This window comes from Aedes albopictus, chromosome 2 (genome assembly GCF_035046485.1).
Source record: "Aedes albopictus strain Foshan chromosome 2, AalbF5, whole genome shotgun sequence".
NCBI classification, from domain to species: Eukaryota; Metazoa; Arthropoda; class Insecta; order Diptera; family Culicidae; genus Aedes; species Aedes albopictus.
Genome location: NC_085137.1, coordinates 348,053,577 through 348,070,960, shown reverse-complemented (window position 1 = coordinate 348,070,960; position 17,384 = coordinate 348,053,577). Strand labels below are relative to the sequence as shown.

The 17,384-nt window shown below is 43.5% G+C and overlaps 2 protein-coding genes across 12 annotated transcripts in view; both read right to left on the bottom strand.

Annotated features, from left to right (window-relative positions):
- LOC115263194 (SCY1-like protein 2) overlaps positions 1–17,384 on the bottom strand; it is a 447,209-nt gene that overhangs the window by 140,307 nt on the left and 289,518 nt on the right. For all 11 annotated transcript variants that reach the window (XM_062852674.1, XM_062852676.1, XM_062852679.1 and 8 more), the window contains exons 8-9: positions 3,973–4,103; positions 3,735–3,849 (exon numbers count right to left, since the gene is read on the bottom strand). In XM_062852674.1, the coding sequence (XP_062708658.1) occupies positions 3,735–3,849; positions 3,973–4,103 (246 nt within the window). The remainder of the gene's footprint in view (positions 1–3,734; positions 3,850–3,972; positions 4,104–17,384) is intronic.
- Positions 9,359–12,170, bottom strand: LOC134287222 (uncharacterized). The gene is made up of 2 exons (XM_062848898.1): positions 11,650–12,170; positions 9,359–11,157 (listed from the first exon to the last, which is right to left on the bottom strand). Exon 2 carries the CDS (start codon positions 11,039–11,041, stop codon positions 9,587–9,589), a length of 1,455 nt encoding a protein of 484 aa, XP_062704882.1. The 5' UTR covers positions 11,042–11,157; positions 11,650–12,170; the 3' UTR covers positions 9,359–9,586.

Sequence of the window (17,384 nt, the reverse complement as noted above, 5' to 3'; positions counted from 1 at the left end):
CAAGGCGTTTAATGCTAATTAGCCGTATATGCGCCTGTAGTGCTACCTCACAGCAGGTTTTGGCAAAATAACGGGCTGTCTTAGTGCTATCCCTTCAGGAACGTCGTGACGAAATGTCAAAGAAGCGTAACGCCTCGTCGAACAAAAAAAAAAAACAAAAAATAGATTGACGTCTGCTTCTCGTTCTCGCAGCCTGCTTCCCGCTTCATCGTCCTTCCATATTCCAGCCGGTGCAAGGTGGTACTTTTTTGCTCATTTTTGTAGTGATGTAGGTTTGAACTTACGATCCGGAGATTGATGAATCATATCTGCTTCTGATTCTGTTGCTCCTGATCCACGATGCTAAAGCTGTTCCGGTGGCGTGCGTTGATTTAATCGCCAATATAAAGAATAATTCGATAACAGCTTCAGATTTAACATCCAAAAATTGTTTGCATTGAGTTACTTCAATGTTGGAGAGCCTAACGATCCCTTCTTTTATCTGTGGAATATGATTCTTTCTTCCCTCTTTCAAACAATCCTATGATTCACCAAACCATCCACCCATTCGGCACACATTTTCCGATGAAATGATAAATAATTGGTAAATTTTTGATGGACAAGTTCCCAATCCAATCCAGCTGCAGTAATGGTTTCTTTGCGGCTTTTGGGTGAGTAGGGGAAAATGAAGAAACAAATAAGAGGCACACATTTGTAAACAGAAGCATAGGCTCTGTAAGAGAGAGACAATATGTGTTGCCAAATTCATAACATATCTCCCAACCTTTTCGCTCCTAGCATTTGAAGAGCAGTTGAAAAGCATTCTGATTGCTCCCAAGTGAAAACACTTCAAGCAGTTGAAATGCTAATTAACAGCCAAAAGCTTTTGAGCAACACAGCTTATGTTAACTCAAGGCAGTTAGGCATTCGAATTGCTTATGTAGGGCAGCAAGCAGTTTAAATGCATAATACGGGCTGATACACGGCTTATTCAAATGCTTAGTGGTTACCTGGGTAGTTTGGTTGACCTGGAATATCCCTGTAGTGTTTCTAAATGACATTTAAGATCTCAAGAGGTTCGCGGATCCCAGCAGATTATGCAATATTAATATTTATGGCGAAAACACATAACGTAGTTCTTGTAGATTTGAAGAACTTCATTATAGAACAGTTTGGACAATCCTGAATGTCTCAAAGATTTGTAATAAGCTAGTAGACTTCAGATTACTCCAGTAACTGCGGTCGATTATGCAACGTTATTATTTTATTATTATCTTTATTAACGAGATTTTCAGCCCAGGGCTGGTTCATATGCAACGTTACTTAGTATGACAGATATGCCTCTTGTTACGAATGTAGACCTGAAGTTCTGAACTCCAAGGTAGTTTGGCTGACCTGGAATATCCCTATAGTGTCTATAAATGGCATTGTCAAGACTTTCACGGATCCCAGTAGGTTATGCAATGCTATTATTTGTGGCGAAAATACAAAAAATTATTCTTGTAGATTTGAAGGACTTCACTATAGCGCAGTTTGGAACACCTACAACATCCCAGAACACAAATAACTTTTAATTTTCTTGACAAAGGTTAAATGAGTACATATAAACGTAACCCACATCCAAGTTCAGCTTGTTGATCAACTGATATGCCAATTATTTCGTTTTTCCAAATTTCATGGTGTTCAGGATCTTCTAGGTTGTCAATGAAACCCTAAATAAAAATATTCCATTTTCCTAATACAGGACTCAATTTGCAGCAACTTTGCCGAAGACAGTATTCTGTTTTATCGAATGGGTGAATTTATGCAGCCGTTTCTATGTTGGGGTCATATATGACCCCTCCGGCTCCAAAGGGTTAAAAAATCATCATGAAAAAACGAAATCCTAAAGGATATCAGTTTGACGGTTCGATAAGGTATTTTTGGCTTCACGCTCTTCGCTTCTCTACCTATTTTCTCTTATGTTAACTATGTAATGCTGTTTTCGACGAATTTGATTTTAATATAAGTAGAATGGAATTTGAAAATGGGATAAATAATCGATATGTGGAGCTTTCACAAAAGATGTCAAAAAAAACAAAAATCAATTGTAAGGTATTCCCTTCTGCTCGTGTTTAGGAAGACCGTTTACTATTCATAACGAAGAAAGTTTGAAAATGCCATTTTGAACCTTTCAATGTCACAACGAGTTCAAAATATGGAGCAAAACAATCCCACTACACGATTAAACCGACAAAAGACTCCGACGACAAGCGATATGTTCCGATATAACCTCATTACAAACACCTCGTTGTAGATACACACAAAAGAGCCATTCATTCTTCCCGGGTTGGCATTTCCTGGATGTGAAACCCACATATGCCCGAGAATGTTTTCAAATAGGAGCAGCTACACTCCCGTTCAAAAGTTTGGGGTCACCCCCTCAAAAACATGTCATTTTTTTAGGCTCATATCTCCGCCAATTTGCGTCCGATTTCAAAACCCTAGGTTTCATTCAAAAGATAATAAGTCAAAGAAACTTTGAACATGATTTAAAAGAAACTTTTTCAAAAAAAAAATTGTATGTAAACTTAACCCAAAGTTGCCAAATTTTCTAAAAAATGAATATAAACTTACGACAGTGTCGCTGGAAGTTGGGCCGACCAAATTTTAAGATGAGAGCGGTAATATGACCCATTTTCTATTAGCTTTCAACTGCTTTTAACAGAACTTAGCTAAAAAATCAAGAAGAAAAGTTATTAAGTAAATTAATCCTTGATGTCATCGACCAAAAGTTTGGGGTCACCCCTCAATATGATGTATCGGCCAAAAGTTCGGGGTCACTTTCGTAAAACATGGAAAAGTGATTTGGTGATATCTTCGTCATCTATAGTTCAATTTTAATTATTTTTGGCTCATTTCAAAGATAATTAACCAAATTTACGTTTGATGTCTTCAACTTAACGTATTTAACGATTTTTGTATATAAAAATGTTATGTAAAGTTAGCACATTTTACCACGCTTCAAAAAATGAGGCAACTTTACGTTAAGTTTTAGTATGCAAATTTCAACAAATATGTGTGGTTCATTGTCTATGCAGTAAGTATCATTCATTTTGTTTCAAATAAGCCAGGAAGAATTAAAATTGAATGAAAGATGACAAAGATATCAACAAATCACTTTTTCATGTTTTACGATAGTGACCCCAAACTTTTGGTCGATACAGCATTTTGAGGGGTGACCCCAAACTATTGGTCGATGACATCAAGAAATAATTTACTTAATAACTTTTTTTTCGAGATTTTTTAGCTAAGTTCTGTAAAAAGCAGTTGAAAGCTAATAGAAAAAGGATCATATTACCGCTCTCATCCTAAAATTTGGTCGACCCAACTTCCAGCGACACTGCCGTAAGTTTATATTCATTTTTTAGAAAATTTGGCAACTTTGGGTTGAGTTTACATACAATTTTTTTTGAAAAAGTTTCTTTTAAATCATGTTCAAAGTTTCTTTGACTTATTATCTTTTGAATGAAACCTAGGGTTTTGAAATCGGATGCAAATTGGCGGGAATATGGGCCTAAAAAAATGACATGTTTTGGAAAGGGTGACCCCAAACTTTTGAACGGGAGTGTATATGGATGAAGATGGTGTTGCTGCACATACGGCGTCTAGCCTTGACAGAAACCCGAAGGGGGGGGGGCGGTGCTGAATGCCGCTCTCCACCCCTGCCTTGCTGGTTAGCTGACTTGTTCGTTCGAGTTTCAATTTCAACTTACCCGTGGCACGAACGGAAGCACCTCCCGCAGCGTGCTCCGATAGAAGTGGGTTTTCTGCGTGGGATCCTTCATGTTGATGACGTCCAGAAACTGCAGAGCTTGTACGGCTGGGTCACTGTGGGTACATACACCCGAATGGGAGACGTTTGAGGTTGGCCGTGCATAAAGTGGAATGATGCGATTAATTATAATTGGAAGATGCTAATGAATGGTGCTCACGGGGGAGTTTAAAGCTTACCTGAAATACTTGATAAGTGTTAGAAGTTGAGCTGTAGGCCGAGCACCAGGGGATTTTTTCAACAGTCGAGTAGTGGCTTCTTGCAGGGGGATTGGTATCCGTGGCAGAATGTTGTGCACTGCTTCGTCTAGCTGTTGGGAATGAATGTTGTGGAATGAGATAAATGGCAAGCTGAATTAAACGACGAGCTAATTTCCACTGGGTATTTTCGATGTTCTCTTTTACAGTTTTTGTTTGACAAAATTTCAGAGTTTCCACCTATTCCTCTTTCAGTTACGATGTATTCTTCTTCATTGTATAAGAGAATTTCCAGAACTATATTTTCTAAAATATTATTAGGTACCAATCGAAAAATTCTTAAAGGACTTTCTTACAATTCCAGACATTCTTTCAACGGTTGAACCGGATATTTTTCCACTGAGGATTTGTCGATATTCAAAACTGAAAATGGGTTTGTTAACGGAAGCAAAAATTCAATAAATGATGTCACCATAATTCCTTAACACAATCAAGACAAAAACTTGTTGAGCATACGTGATATTTGACTGTGTTTGTATGTGTTTTTTGGCAAGTTCTTATGTGACATTTTTAGAAAAATACCTAAAAATTCAAATTTCACCAAATAGTAAATCGTGAATAACTATGAAACGGATAGAAAAAAAAAACGCTATGCTGTCTTCGGCGAAGTTTTTCCTCATATAATTCCCTATCTTTTTATGGAAATTGTTTTAAATTGGCATTAGGTTCAGATACTTTTTATGATGGGTAAAATTCATAGTAAGTATATCAAAAAATGACAAAAATTAACAAATTCAAAAATTCAGTATCAAAAAGTTACCTGCAAAACATGTCGTTAATTATTTTTCCCAAGTAATTTGGATCTATATTAAGCTGTAAAAAATATAAAAATGGTAGTTATAGCCAATTTCTGTACGGTAAAAAATATTTGTATGAAATTTATTACGAAAAATGGCCATTTTTTAAAAATCTCACCGGGGCGACCTCTAAACGTCATTTCTGAAAGTTGCGTCATACAAAAGTTTGTTTCTAACACCCTTAGCTATCATTTGCAGGGTGAGCCCCCAAGTATTTTGACCATATGCAATTTTGGGACACCCTACTGTACAGTCAGGTCTTTTTTACGCGGCCGCGTAAATGAAAACTTCATACATTTTTTTCCATCGTCGAGAAATGATGAGACCTGTTTTACGCGTTTTTTTTAAATTTTGAACTGAGTTTTAAAGCGATACGTATCCTCCGCATAAAAAAAATCTGACTGTGGTTTATCATTTCCTTTTAAATTATTGTACTGCCATAGATACATCATTGGGGCAAAAATTGCCTATTGATGGTTTTATACAAATAAAAATAAAAAATAAAAAAAAAAAAATAACAATAGATGTGTTTTTTGATTCTACTCGACCATTTTGTTTTACATTTTTGGACCAACTTTACCTGAAACTATTCTAATGTTCTGCCAAATATTTCAGGTAGTAAACTCTTATTCTCGCACTTTTTTTTACTTATTCGTTTATTTGGAAGGCTCGGGCGCCACTTGGGCATAACAGAGCCGAAATCATCTTTACATTTTTTTATGTTGATTTTACATGTTGTTTTTTAAATTTATACTGACTTAATACTAGGTTAGTTTTGGGAGCCGAAGTACTCGCGGCTGTTTCGAGGTTAGGGATAACAAATATATAAAGTTGGAAAGGAGGGAATTAAGGGACTTATACTAAATTACTTGCTATCTTATACTAAAAACCTTGATGGGACCGACTGTCCTGATCTGTAACGGGACTAAACAGAAAGGGCTTTATCGGAAGACAACGACAAGAAGAGGACAAACGGAAAGGGGGGCAACGAAAGACAGGGAGCGAACAACAAAACCAAATTTCGGGCAACGAAAACAAGGAACGTACGAGATCAAATTCTGACATCAACACGTTTCAAAAACTGGTAAATAAGATCCATGTACTCCAAATCAAGGCCTGCCAACACTTCTCTAACGGGTTTCTGTTGTTTTCCTCGGACCCGGAGAGTTTCATACAGCTCAGATCTGACTTCACGATGCTCATCGCATCCCCACACGACATGTTCGATATCCTGGTAAGCCACGCCGCAGACACAGAGATTGCTTTCCGAGAGCCCAATACGGAAGGTATGTGCGTTTAACAAATAGTGGTTGGACATCAGCCGACACATTACACGAATGAAATCGCGGCCTAAATCCAACCCTTTGAACCATGGCTTCTTCGATACCTGCGGAATGATGGAGTGCAACCATCTACCCATCTCTCCATCTCTCCATTTGTGTTGCCAGCTGATCAAGGTCTCCTGACGGGCCAATGCAAAAAATTCGTCGAAGGCAATTTGACGCTCGTAAATATCACCTTCGCTAGCGCCCACCTTAGCCAGAGAGTCCGCTTTCTCATTACCCGGAATTGAGCAATGTGAAGGGACCCAAGCTATGGTGATGGTGTATGAGCGTTTGGACAAAGCACTCAAGACTTGGCGAATTCCATTCAGGAAGTACGCTGAGTGCTTCATCAGTTTCATTGACCGAACAGCCTCCAGAGAACTTAGACTGTCGGTAAAAATGAAGTAGTGCTCAGGTGGGAGAGTGCGAATGTACTCTAAGGTGTAGTATATAGCCGCTAGCTCAGCAATGTATACCGAGCATGGCTTTTGAAGCATGAAGGTGGCGCTATGAAATTCGTTGTAGACACCGAAACCAGTCGAATCATCGGTTTTCGAACCATCTGTGAAGAACTGTCTGTCCCCGCTAACATGCCCGAACTTACTTGCAAAAATTTGTGGAATACACACTGAACGAAAAGATTCTGGTATTCCGGTGATCTCATCCTTCATGGACAGATCAAAATCCACAGAGGAACTGTCGAAGTCTGAGAAGTTATCACGATTGGTGTTAACCGGAGATGGGCTTACCTCCAACGTCATGTACCAGTAGTACACACTCATAAAACGAGTTTGAGGGTTCTGTGCAAGCAGCTTTTCGAAGTTTTCAATGACCAATCGATTCACAACCTCGCATCGGATGAGGAACTGGAACGATAACTCCGCAAAGCGGTCTGTCAGAGGCTGTACACCAGCAAGTACCTCTAAGCTCATAGTGTGAGTTGAGTTCATGCAACCTAACGCGATCCGAAGGCAACGGTACTGAACCCGTTGAATCTTCAGTAAGTGTGTTTTTGCCGCGGATTGAAAACAGAAGCTACCGTATTCTAAAACCGACAGAATGGTTGTTTGGTACAGCCTGATCAGATCTTCCGGGTGTGCTCCCCACCATGTTCCGGTAATAGTTCGCATAAAATTGATTCGCTTTTGGCATTTTTGTATCAGATACACAATGTGCTTCCCCCAGGTGCATTTAGAGTCGAACCAGAGACCAAGATATTGAGAAGACATGCTATGAGTGATTGTCTTACCCATCAGAACGAGCGGAAACTTAGCCGGTTTGTGTTTTTTAGAAAAGACAACCATCTCAGTTTTCTCCGGAGAGAACTCGATACCCAGCTTGAGAGCCCAAGTGGACAAATTGTCCAAAGTATCCTGTAATGGTCCTTGCAGATCAACTGCTATTGATCCCGTCACAGAAACAACACAGTCATCCGCAAGCTGTCTCAACGTGCAATTTTCCATGAGACAATCATCTATGTCTCTGACATAAAAATTGTAAAGAAGGGGGCTTAGACATGAACCCTGGGGGAGACCCATGTAACTAATTCGTGAAACTGTCAAGTCACCATGAGCAAATCTCATCTGCTTCTCAAACAGCAAATTATACAAAAAGTTGTTTAAAATTGGTGAAAGGCCACTTTCGTGGAGTTTGTCGGAAAGAACATCGACACAAACTGAATCAAAAGCCCCCTTAATATCCAAAAACACTGAGCCCATTTGCTGTTTTTGAGCAAAGGCAAGCTGAATTTCTGAAGAAAGTAACGCAAGACAGTCATTCGTTCCTTTGCCTCTGCGGAAACCAAATTGTGTATCTGACAACATGCCCTTCGATTCAACCCATTTGTCCAGTCGAAAGAGAATCATCTTCTCCAACAACTTCCGTAGGCAAGAAAACATCGCGATTGGACGGTACGAGTTATGATCCGACGCGGGCTTCCCTGGTTTTTGAATAGCTATCACTCTCACTTGCCTCCAATCATCCGGAACGATGTTGTTATCCAGGAACTGATTGAACAAGTTCAACAAGCGCCTCTTAGCGACGTCGGGGAGGTTTTTAAGCAAGTTGAACTTGATTCGATCCATCCCTGGAGCAGAATTGTTACATGAAAGGAGAGCAAGTGAGAACTCCACCATCGAAAACGGTCTATCCATGTCATCCCTATCTTCGGAAACGTTACGAATTATTCGCTCCACGGGTACGGAATCTGGACAGACTTTTTTTGCGAACTTGAGAATCCACCGGGGAGAGCTTTCCCGATCCTCGTTAACCGACGACGCGTTACGCATTCTTCTCCCGACGTTCCAAAGAGTTTTCATCGAAGTCTCGCGCGACAAGCCCTCGACGAAGCGACGCCAATAACCGCTTTTCTTCGCCTTGATCAAGTTCTTGAACTTGCGTTCAAGGGAAGCGTACCGCTCAAAGTTTTCGATCGTACCGCGTTTACGAAACTCTTTAAACGCCGCGGATTTCTCGCGATAGATTTCTGTACACTCACTGTCCCACCATGGATTGGGGGGTTTCCTACGAACCGACGGACCTGGTACTGGCCGACGTTGTGCCTGAAGCGCGCTACCGATGATCAGTTCTGAGAGAAACTGATACTCTTCCCGCGGTGGAAGGACTTCTACAGATTGCACACCGTCGATGATTGCTTCCGCGTACTTCCCCCAGTCAATGTGTTTCGTGAGGTCATAGGTGATGTCAATAGATGGAGGCTGCTGTGGGCCATTGGAAATAGAAACAACGATCGGCAGATGATCACTACCATGGGGATCCTGGATAACCCTCCATGTGCACTCCAGCGATAGTGAGCTCGAACAGATTGAGAGGTCTAATCGGCTGTCTCTAGGACTGCCATCTTTAGCTGGAGGTGCCACTCGCGTAACTTCCCCAGTGTTCAAAATTGTCATGTTGAAGTCGTCGCAGAGGTCATATATCAAAGATGAACGGCTATCATCGTACAGTTCCCCCCAGCCTGTACCATGGGAGTTAAAATCTCCCATCAGCAGCCGTGGCTCAGGAGTAACCGAGCAGATGTGAGCGAGATCTCTGCGAGATATCGCAGTTCTCGGTGGAAGATAAATGGAGGCGAAACTTAGGCTTCTCCCCCGGATAGTCACTGCACATGCGACGGCTTCAATGCCTGTCATCGGGTGTAAATCGACTCTATAAAAGGAGTGCTGCTTTTTGATCCCTAAAAGCACCCCTCCATACGAGTCGGATCGATCAAGGCGGATGATATTGAAATCGGTAAAAGGTAGGGTCACATCAGGTGTCAGCCATGTTTCGGAGAGCGCAAAAACATCGCATTGTAAATTGCTAAGTAAAAATTTAAAAACGTCTAATTTCGGTACTATACTACGACAGTTCCAGTGTAGCACAGAAATCATATCTTCGACCTCGGTGGTTAAATTAGCCATCGAAAGATACGATTGTCGCAAGAAGAGGCATTTTAGAAGCCAGCTGCTTCAAAAGAGGAGACACACAAGGAAGAAGTCCTTTAATAATGTTCTTCACTGAGTCGGGAGCATTGAAGAAGTTCAGAATGATGTCTACGATGCCAGACAGCGTAAACATCGGAGCACCAAGGGGTTGTTCCTGGTTCTCTGAATGCTGTCCCTCTGGCTGAGAAGTCGAAAAAATTGGAACATCTGGGATTTTTGATGTTCCTGGGAGCGAAGGAAAGTCCCGTTCATCTTGGATTTTGAATCCAGGAGGTGAACGTTTGGTGCCTTTCTTAACACTCCTAGAATTTGTCACGGTGGGTTGGGGGTCACTGCTAGGCAGATTCCGAGGTTTTTTGGTTGGTCTCTGGAGCCTCATCCGTTTCCTCGTTTCACCTTTGAAAACAAAGGGAACCCCGTCTCCAACCTCAGAGTCAGAGCCCTGATCATCGAGAGACAAAGACAAGTAGATGTTGCGTGATTCAACGACCGGAGCAGCTTTCTTCAGCATCTCGGCGTAGCTTCGCCTTGAACGCTGCTGCAACGACCGTTTTTGATGTTGTTTTTGCTGTATGTACTTCGGGCAGACATTGAGATCATGTGGACGGTCACTGCCACAATAAACACACTTGGGCGGCGTTTTACACGCACCGTCCACATGTCTCTCCCCGCATGTTGCACAGCGAGGTTTGTTGCCGCAGTACTGGGCAGTGTGGCCCAGCTGCTTGCAATTGGTGCAGTTCATAACCTTTGGTACATACAGCCGCACAGGTAGCCGAAGTTTGCCAATCACCAGCAGGTCTGGTAATGCTGATCCGGAGAAGGTCACACAAAACTCATCCGATGGTGTGTAAACCTTTTTCTCGCCCTCCTGGCAGACCGAATGCAGTTGCCGGCAGTCCAGTATCTGGACAGGAGGAAGAGAAGGGTTCTTGAAGCGACCACAGCCTTGCATGATCGTTTCGCAGGTCAAAGATCCTTCGGCGACCTTCCCCGAGATCTCGACCTGATGGCTTGGAATGTAAACGAAATATTCAAGTGTGAAGAGCTCATAGGCCACAATCTCATTAGCCTGCTTTCGGTCACCAACCGAAACCCGAAGCTTTCCTGTACCAACCATGTCAATGGCGATAACAGAAGAAAACCGCTTTGTCAAGTCCTTGCTAATCTGAACGGTGTTCAAACGTTTGCCTTTGGGTCGGAAGAAAACAACATATGGCCCGCCAAAGTCGGGAGGGTAGGCCTTGAGGCGGGGGGACGTCGAAACAGATTTACTGTTGGTGTCCATTGCAGAAGCGTCAGGGTGAAGGGAGACAAAGGGATTAGCATTTACATCGCCATGTTGGCTCGAGCAATCCGATGCCAATAATGTAGCTTCGTTGATGCGGTACGACGTACCCCCGCCATCTTCATCATCGCCCATTGTGGTAGCTAACTACCACCACGGGGCACTCAAAAATTAACACTATCACGGGGACGAGAAATAATCGAAAAACAAGGGACAAAAATAACGCTACAGGAAAAGTGAGAAAAAAAATGCTTAGGCTCAGTGTACCAGTTATGGCTATAGTACCTCAAATTCGCCATAGTTGATTTTCAACCTTTAAAGATACAAATCAACAAGAAAAAAATCGTGAACAACAGATCACGATCACAAAAGATGATTGCAATCATTCAAACTTCACAATTTGCTCAAATTATGGTAGAAATAAATCATTTTCCTTAACTTTTCGGCCTCCTTGCACCCTATTTCGCCATAGTGTACCAGTTATGGCAACTCCCATAAGGAATGCATGTAAATAGTGCGAAGTGGAACCCAAATTAACAAATGTGTCCATAACTGGTACAGGGTTCCTATCATTGGCACACGCCGTAATAAATACTAAAAGTAGTTTTGGCTCCGTTTCTATATTTTTCCTGTAAAGTATTGAAACAAATCAATCATTTGACTTATTGTTTACATTCGTCGGTCTTCTTCTTATTTTTGTAGAAATAGTTTTTCTTAGGTAGTGCGATAACTGGTACAGGCACCCTATATACCAAATTAAATCTAATCAAAGAGTCAGTGGAGAGGGGGAACAACGAAGGGTAACTTTATGTACTTATCTTTGTGCACTCTGTATAGCCACAGGCTCGACGACGACAGCGATCGGATCGCCCGCACTGGGAGGAGGCGAGCTGCTCCTGAGCGCCCGTCACGCTCTCTGCTCTTCTCTCGGTGGGCTGCTGCTGTCGACGACGATGAGCTTGGGTACTCACTGGAAGAACCCGATCACGGCCGCGCGAGCGGCGAGGTATGCGGGGGGTGCTGCACTGCTGTGCTCGATAATCGGTCAATCCGCCACGTGATACAATAAAAACGTGAAATTTTCTCAAACTAACTGAACTTTTGCGGCAAAAATAGTGGCCTAGCCAACCGCACGCGTCCCACTAGGGATAACCACTTAAACACTTGATCACTCGGAAAACTAGCGCTTTGGAAATTAGCTACCGAACTGGGAATATCTGGAGACAAACCGGACGAACGAAAAGTTGCGACTGTCTCACACGAACGCTCGCCAAAGAGTGGATTCTCGCACTTTGTAGGCAGCATTCAAAATAGTGATCACTCTGAAGTTCTTACATTCCAAATGGTCACCTTTCTTGTGAATGGGGCAGATTACCCCTTCCTTCCACTCCTCCGGTAGCTGTTCGGTTTTCCAGATCCTGACTATACCGATACAGACAGGTGGCCAACTTTTCTGGGCCCATCTTGATGAGTTCAGCTGCGATACTATCTTTACCAGCTCCTTTGTTGGTTTTGATCTTTAACTTCCCTCAGCGTGGGAGTTGGTTCATGTCCGTCCTCCGCTGCACTGGCGTCGTCAGTTCCTCCATTGCCGTGGGCTCTCGTGCCTACGTTTTCCACGCCGTTCAGGTGCTGATCGAAGTGCTGCTTCCACCTTTCGATCACCTCACGTCCGTCCGTCAAGAGGCCTTCGTCTTTATCCCTGCATATTTCGGCTCGCGGCACGAAGCCGTTGCGGAATGCGTTGAGCTTCTGATAGAACTTCCGTGTTTCTTGGGTACGGCACAGCAGTTCCATTTCTTCATACTCCGCTTCTTCCACGCGGCGCTTTTTCTCCCGAAAGAGGCGGGTCTGCTGTTTCCGCTTCTGTTTATAACATTCCACGTTCTGTCGAGTCCCTTTCTGCAGCATTACCGCCCTCGCTGCGTTCTTCTCTTCCAAAACCGTTCTACACTCCTCGTCGAACCATTCGTTCCGTCGATTCCGTTCCACGTACCCGATGGTGCTCTCGGCTGCGTCGTTGATGGCTGCTTTTACTGTACTCCAGCAGTCCTCTAGAGGGGCCTCATCGAGCTCGCCCTCGTCTGGCAACGCGGCCTCAAGATTCTACGCGCATGGTGAGGCGACATCCGGTTGTTTTAGTCGTTCTAGGTTGTACCGTGGCGGTCGCCGGTACCGTACATTGTTGATGACGGAAAGTTTTGGGCGCAGTTTGACCATCACCAGGGATTGGCGGCATGCACCGTGCGGTGCGAAAAAAGTGTGTGTTTCACACAATCGCAAGTGCTCGTCTCCCGTTTTGCCGAGAGACAAGAGACGTATGAGTGAGAGCTTTCGTAATTGTGCGAGAGACAATCGCAGCACTAGCTCCACGGCGCAGGGAGTAATGCACGGTGCTTGGACTGTGCTTGTCTCCAAACAGAAAAAATCAATTGATAAATTAATTGAAGAGTTTGTGTTTTCGGCAAAGTTGTTAAGCTTGTCAAGGGCTGACAAGTGATGGGTCGTTTGATTCGATTTTTTTCCAATCATGCGTAGTATCGAGTCAAAAGCAAAGCACGGAGACAAGCACCGAGAGAGTGCATACGACAGAGCGTGAGAGACAGGAGAGCTCCAGCGCGCGGCAAAGTAAGCGAGCAACACACAACCGATTGCGCGTACTCGTCTCCTTCTAGTTTGTTGTGCTGTCTCGTAGCAGAGTGTGCGGCACGCAAAGAGTTTTGAGTCGCACCCTATCCCTGACCATCACCAGATGGTGGTCGGAGTCCATATTGGCGCCACGATAGGTCCTGACGTCGATAATGTCGGAGAAGTGCCGTCCGTCAATCAGAACGTGGTCGATTTGAGATTCCTTCTGCTGTGGTGATCTTCAGGTGTAACGATAAGGGAGGCTGTGTTGGAAAAAGGTGCTACATATGACCATATTTTTGGAGGCGGCGAAATCAGGCCGTTTTTATGTTTATGTTTATGTTTATTTATATGTTTCATCTGACAATATGTCTTAATGAAAAAGTAATAAAAATAATAATAAAAAAAACTCCTAACATTGACATTAACAGGAAAAAAAATCTCACCATAAGTAGTCACAATACACAAGCACAATAACAATAATCAAATAATTAAAACACTAAGAATATCTTACGAACTATCATTATCAACGCTGACGTCTATTCTCCTCATGCAGCAGCCGTTCAATCCGATGTCGGAAGCTTAGGGTAGAGCAGTTAAAATCGAACACTACGTAGTACTCATTAAAGCGTGACGACATATACCGTACAGGGTCATGTAGTGCGTAATTCGTTGCTCGAGCTGGGAGATACAGAATGTTCCTAGTACGAAGGGGTCTCTCTGGAGCATATAATTGTAGTTCGGCAAGAATTCCAGGAGAATCAATTTCACCAACCAGAACTTTAGCTACAAATACTGCTTGAGCAATCGACCTCCTGTGTTCCAGCGTGTCTATACCCAGCAGCTGACAACGGTGTTCATAAGGCGGGAGGTTGTTCGGATCGTTCCAAGGCAGATGGCGCAGGGCATGCCGAACAAATTTCTTCTGGATCGACTCCAATCGAGATATCCAAACTCTTTGGTACGGGCACCAGATGATCGATCCAAACTCCAACAGAGAGCGAATCAGAGAGCAGTACAGTGCTTTAAGGCAAAGTGGGTCACGAAATTCGTCGGCAATCTTGAATATGAAACCTAGTTGACGCTGAGTGTGACGAAGTTTCTACTGCACCATTCACTGAAGTCATTAATAAATTCCTGCAGCTGCAAACAGTCTAGAAGGCATCGTACTACTACGAAAATCTTAACGTCGTCTGCGAAGAATGTGCGGCATCGTTCAAGAAAATGGAGAAGAGCAGTGGTCCCAAGTTACTACCTTGAGGAATACCCGAGCTGTTATTAAAGCAGTCGGAGTGAGCTGATCCTAATCTGACACAGAGTTTGCGATTTGTCAAGTATGATTTAAACCACTGCACCAAGTTCGACGAAACCCCAAGTTTTCCAAGCTTCGCTAGTAATATGGAGTGATCCACACGGTCAAATGCAGCCTTCAGGTCGGTGTAGATGGTGTCCACTTGCGCTCCCGATTCAATATTGCGTAGACAAAGAGAGATGAAAGGAGCAAGGTTCGTCGAGATCGATCTTTTCGGGTAGAAGCCGTGCTGGTCCGGTGATATGTAGTTTTTGCAGTGACGAAAGAAAGCATCGTAGACGATTATCTCCAGTACTTTGGAGCAAGCACAGAGCGATGTAATCCCTCGGTAATTCTCTGCGTTCTGCTTGTCACCTTTCTTGAAAACTGGAAACATGAAAGAAGATTTCCACCGATCCGGAAATGTGCGCTGAAGCAAGGACATATTATACAGTTTTACTAATGGCAAGATGAGCTCAGCAGTGCACTTCTTCAGGATACATGGTGGAATATTATCTGGTCCTCCAACATTAGAATGCTTCAACTTGTTGATAGCCAAATCAACCATCTCTGGAGTAATAGTGAAGACGTTGAACGCGAAGACATTGCTAGGTGTATTGCTAAGTGCCAGATCAACTTGATCAGTAGTGGCGGTGGTGTCGTTGAATACTTGCTTAAAGCGGTCTGCCAGCAAGTTACTCTTGTCGAGTGCAGAATGAGCACGTCTTTCATCCAGGAAAATTTCGTCAGGAAGGCCTTCCTCATTTTTCTTGGTTTTCACGAACGACCAGAATGCCTTAGGATTGCGATGGAGCCTATACTGCATGCGTCTTGTGTAGCGTTTGTAGAGATAACGATTGTAGCTGCGATAATCGTTGCTTGGCAGGGCAAAGGTGCGTTTGGTGAATACATTCTTATTTCCTAAGTGCTTTGGACCTTAACCGTTTCAACTTTCGCAAATGTCCATTACCCCATACTGGCTTGGGAGTTGGACGTCGTTGAGGAACATGATCTGCAATTATCTGACTCATTGTATGAGTAAATTCGTCAACAGCATCATTAACACAAGAACACGTGTCGAGAAAATTCCAGTCAACTTGCGTGAGTGCTTGCGTTATGGAATCAAAATCCGCTCTGGAGAAGTCCAGAGCCGGCGCATCTTCAATATTTTCGTAGAGAATGGGAACAGAGATATTAATCGCTATTTCTAAAGCGGGATGATCAGCATCAAGATTGACCAAGGGCACCAGTGCTTCGGAAACAGAACAGTCAGAGAGAGCAGCTTCATTCACCAGTAGCAAGTCAAGCATCCGAGAATTGCGATTCAAAACTGTGTTGATCTGGACCAAGCCGTGGAAGTCTAAACCATCCAAAAGGGTGCAAGTTGATACTGGCATACTAGAACAGAGTACGTCGATGCATGGTACTTCGTTTTCCTGCACGATCCACACTAAGCCAGATTGGTTGTAATCGCCACAGAGAAGAGCCAAGTCATTGTTGTCCAGTCTAGACAACACAGCACCAATGGAGTTGATGTGGTTGTCAACGTATACCAGGTCAGTTTTACGATCTGGCGGTAAATACAGGGCATCAACGCTTACACTTCGACCAGATAGCTTGATTTTAACCCATAGTTGCTCAACCGAGGCGCTAACAAGAGCTGAGTCAAGGAAACAGCTGAAGCGCTTACGAACCGCAATCAGCACTCCACCGCCTCGTAGTTTATTACTATTTGACGAGTTGCGGTCATTCCGGAATACGGTAAACCGGTTACCAAACAATTGAGCAGAGAAGATCCGGTCGTCTAGCCACGTTTCGGTAAGTACTACCACGTCGTAGTCAGTATCTGCAACAGCTACGAAGAAATCGTCGATTTTTGTCCTTAAACCCCGTACATTTTGGTAAAAAACTCGGAGACCAGGTGGCGAGCAGTGCGTAGGAGACGTGTTACTGACAAAAGGAGCTGGAAGGGAAAATTCTCCAGAGAAGTCAGGGCCGAGCGATGATAGCGATGGAACACAAGCTTCTGCGCTGCGACAGTTGATCGTAGACTCGATGACGTAGGCTTGAGGCTCAGAAATGTGTGTCCCATCAACCCGTTGTGTCGGTTCAACGTTGTCGACCAAGCTCGGTAGTAGTCGGTCGGAAGAGATTGCATCGAAACTAGAAATCGAACTTATTTCAGGCAGGTTTGATGTCCAAAGCAGATCGTACTTGCCTTCAATCGGTGTTTGGAAGACCCCGTCATCTACGCCATACACAGGGCCGGAACGACTGTTGTGCGCTGGCTGCGACAGCTCGACTGTGATGGGGAGACTAGGGGCTTCCACAATGCTGGTTGAAATCGTGCGTTCCGGTGATGAATGCTGACATCTTTCATTCCCGTTGATGCTGTGAGTAGTTGATGATCTGTAGATGGGGGAGGAAACCTCACACAGTTCGTTTTTGTCCGTTTTTGTTCGTCTGCTGATGGGCGATGAGCTTTCCAAACGTCGATCTGAATTCCTCCTCCTGGCCTACCTGAGCGTTTAAATCTCCTATGATGATCTTCGTTGTGGC

Coding starts and splice junctions, on each gene's coding strand:
- LOC134287222 (XM_062848898.1), bottom strand. CDS start 11,041: ATGGGCGATGATGAAGATGGCGGGGGTACGTCGTACCGCATCAACGAA.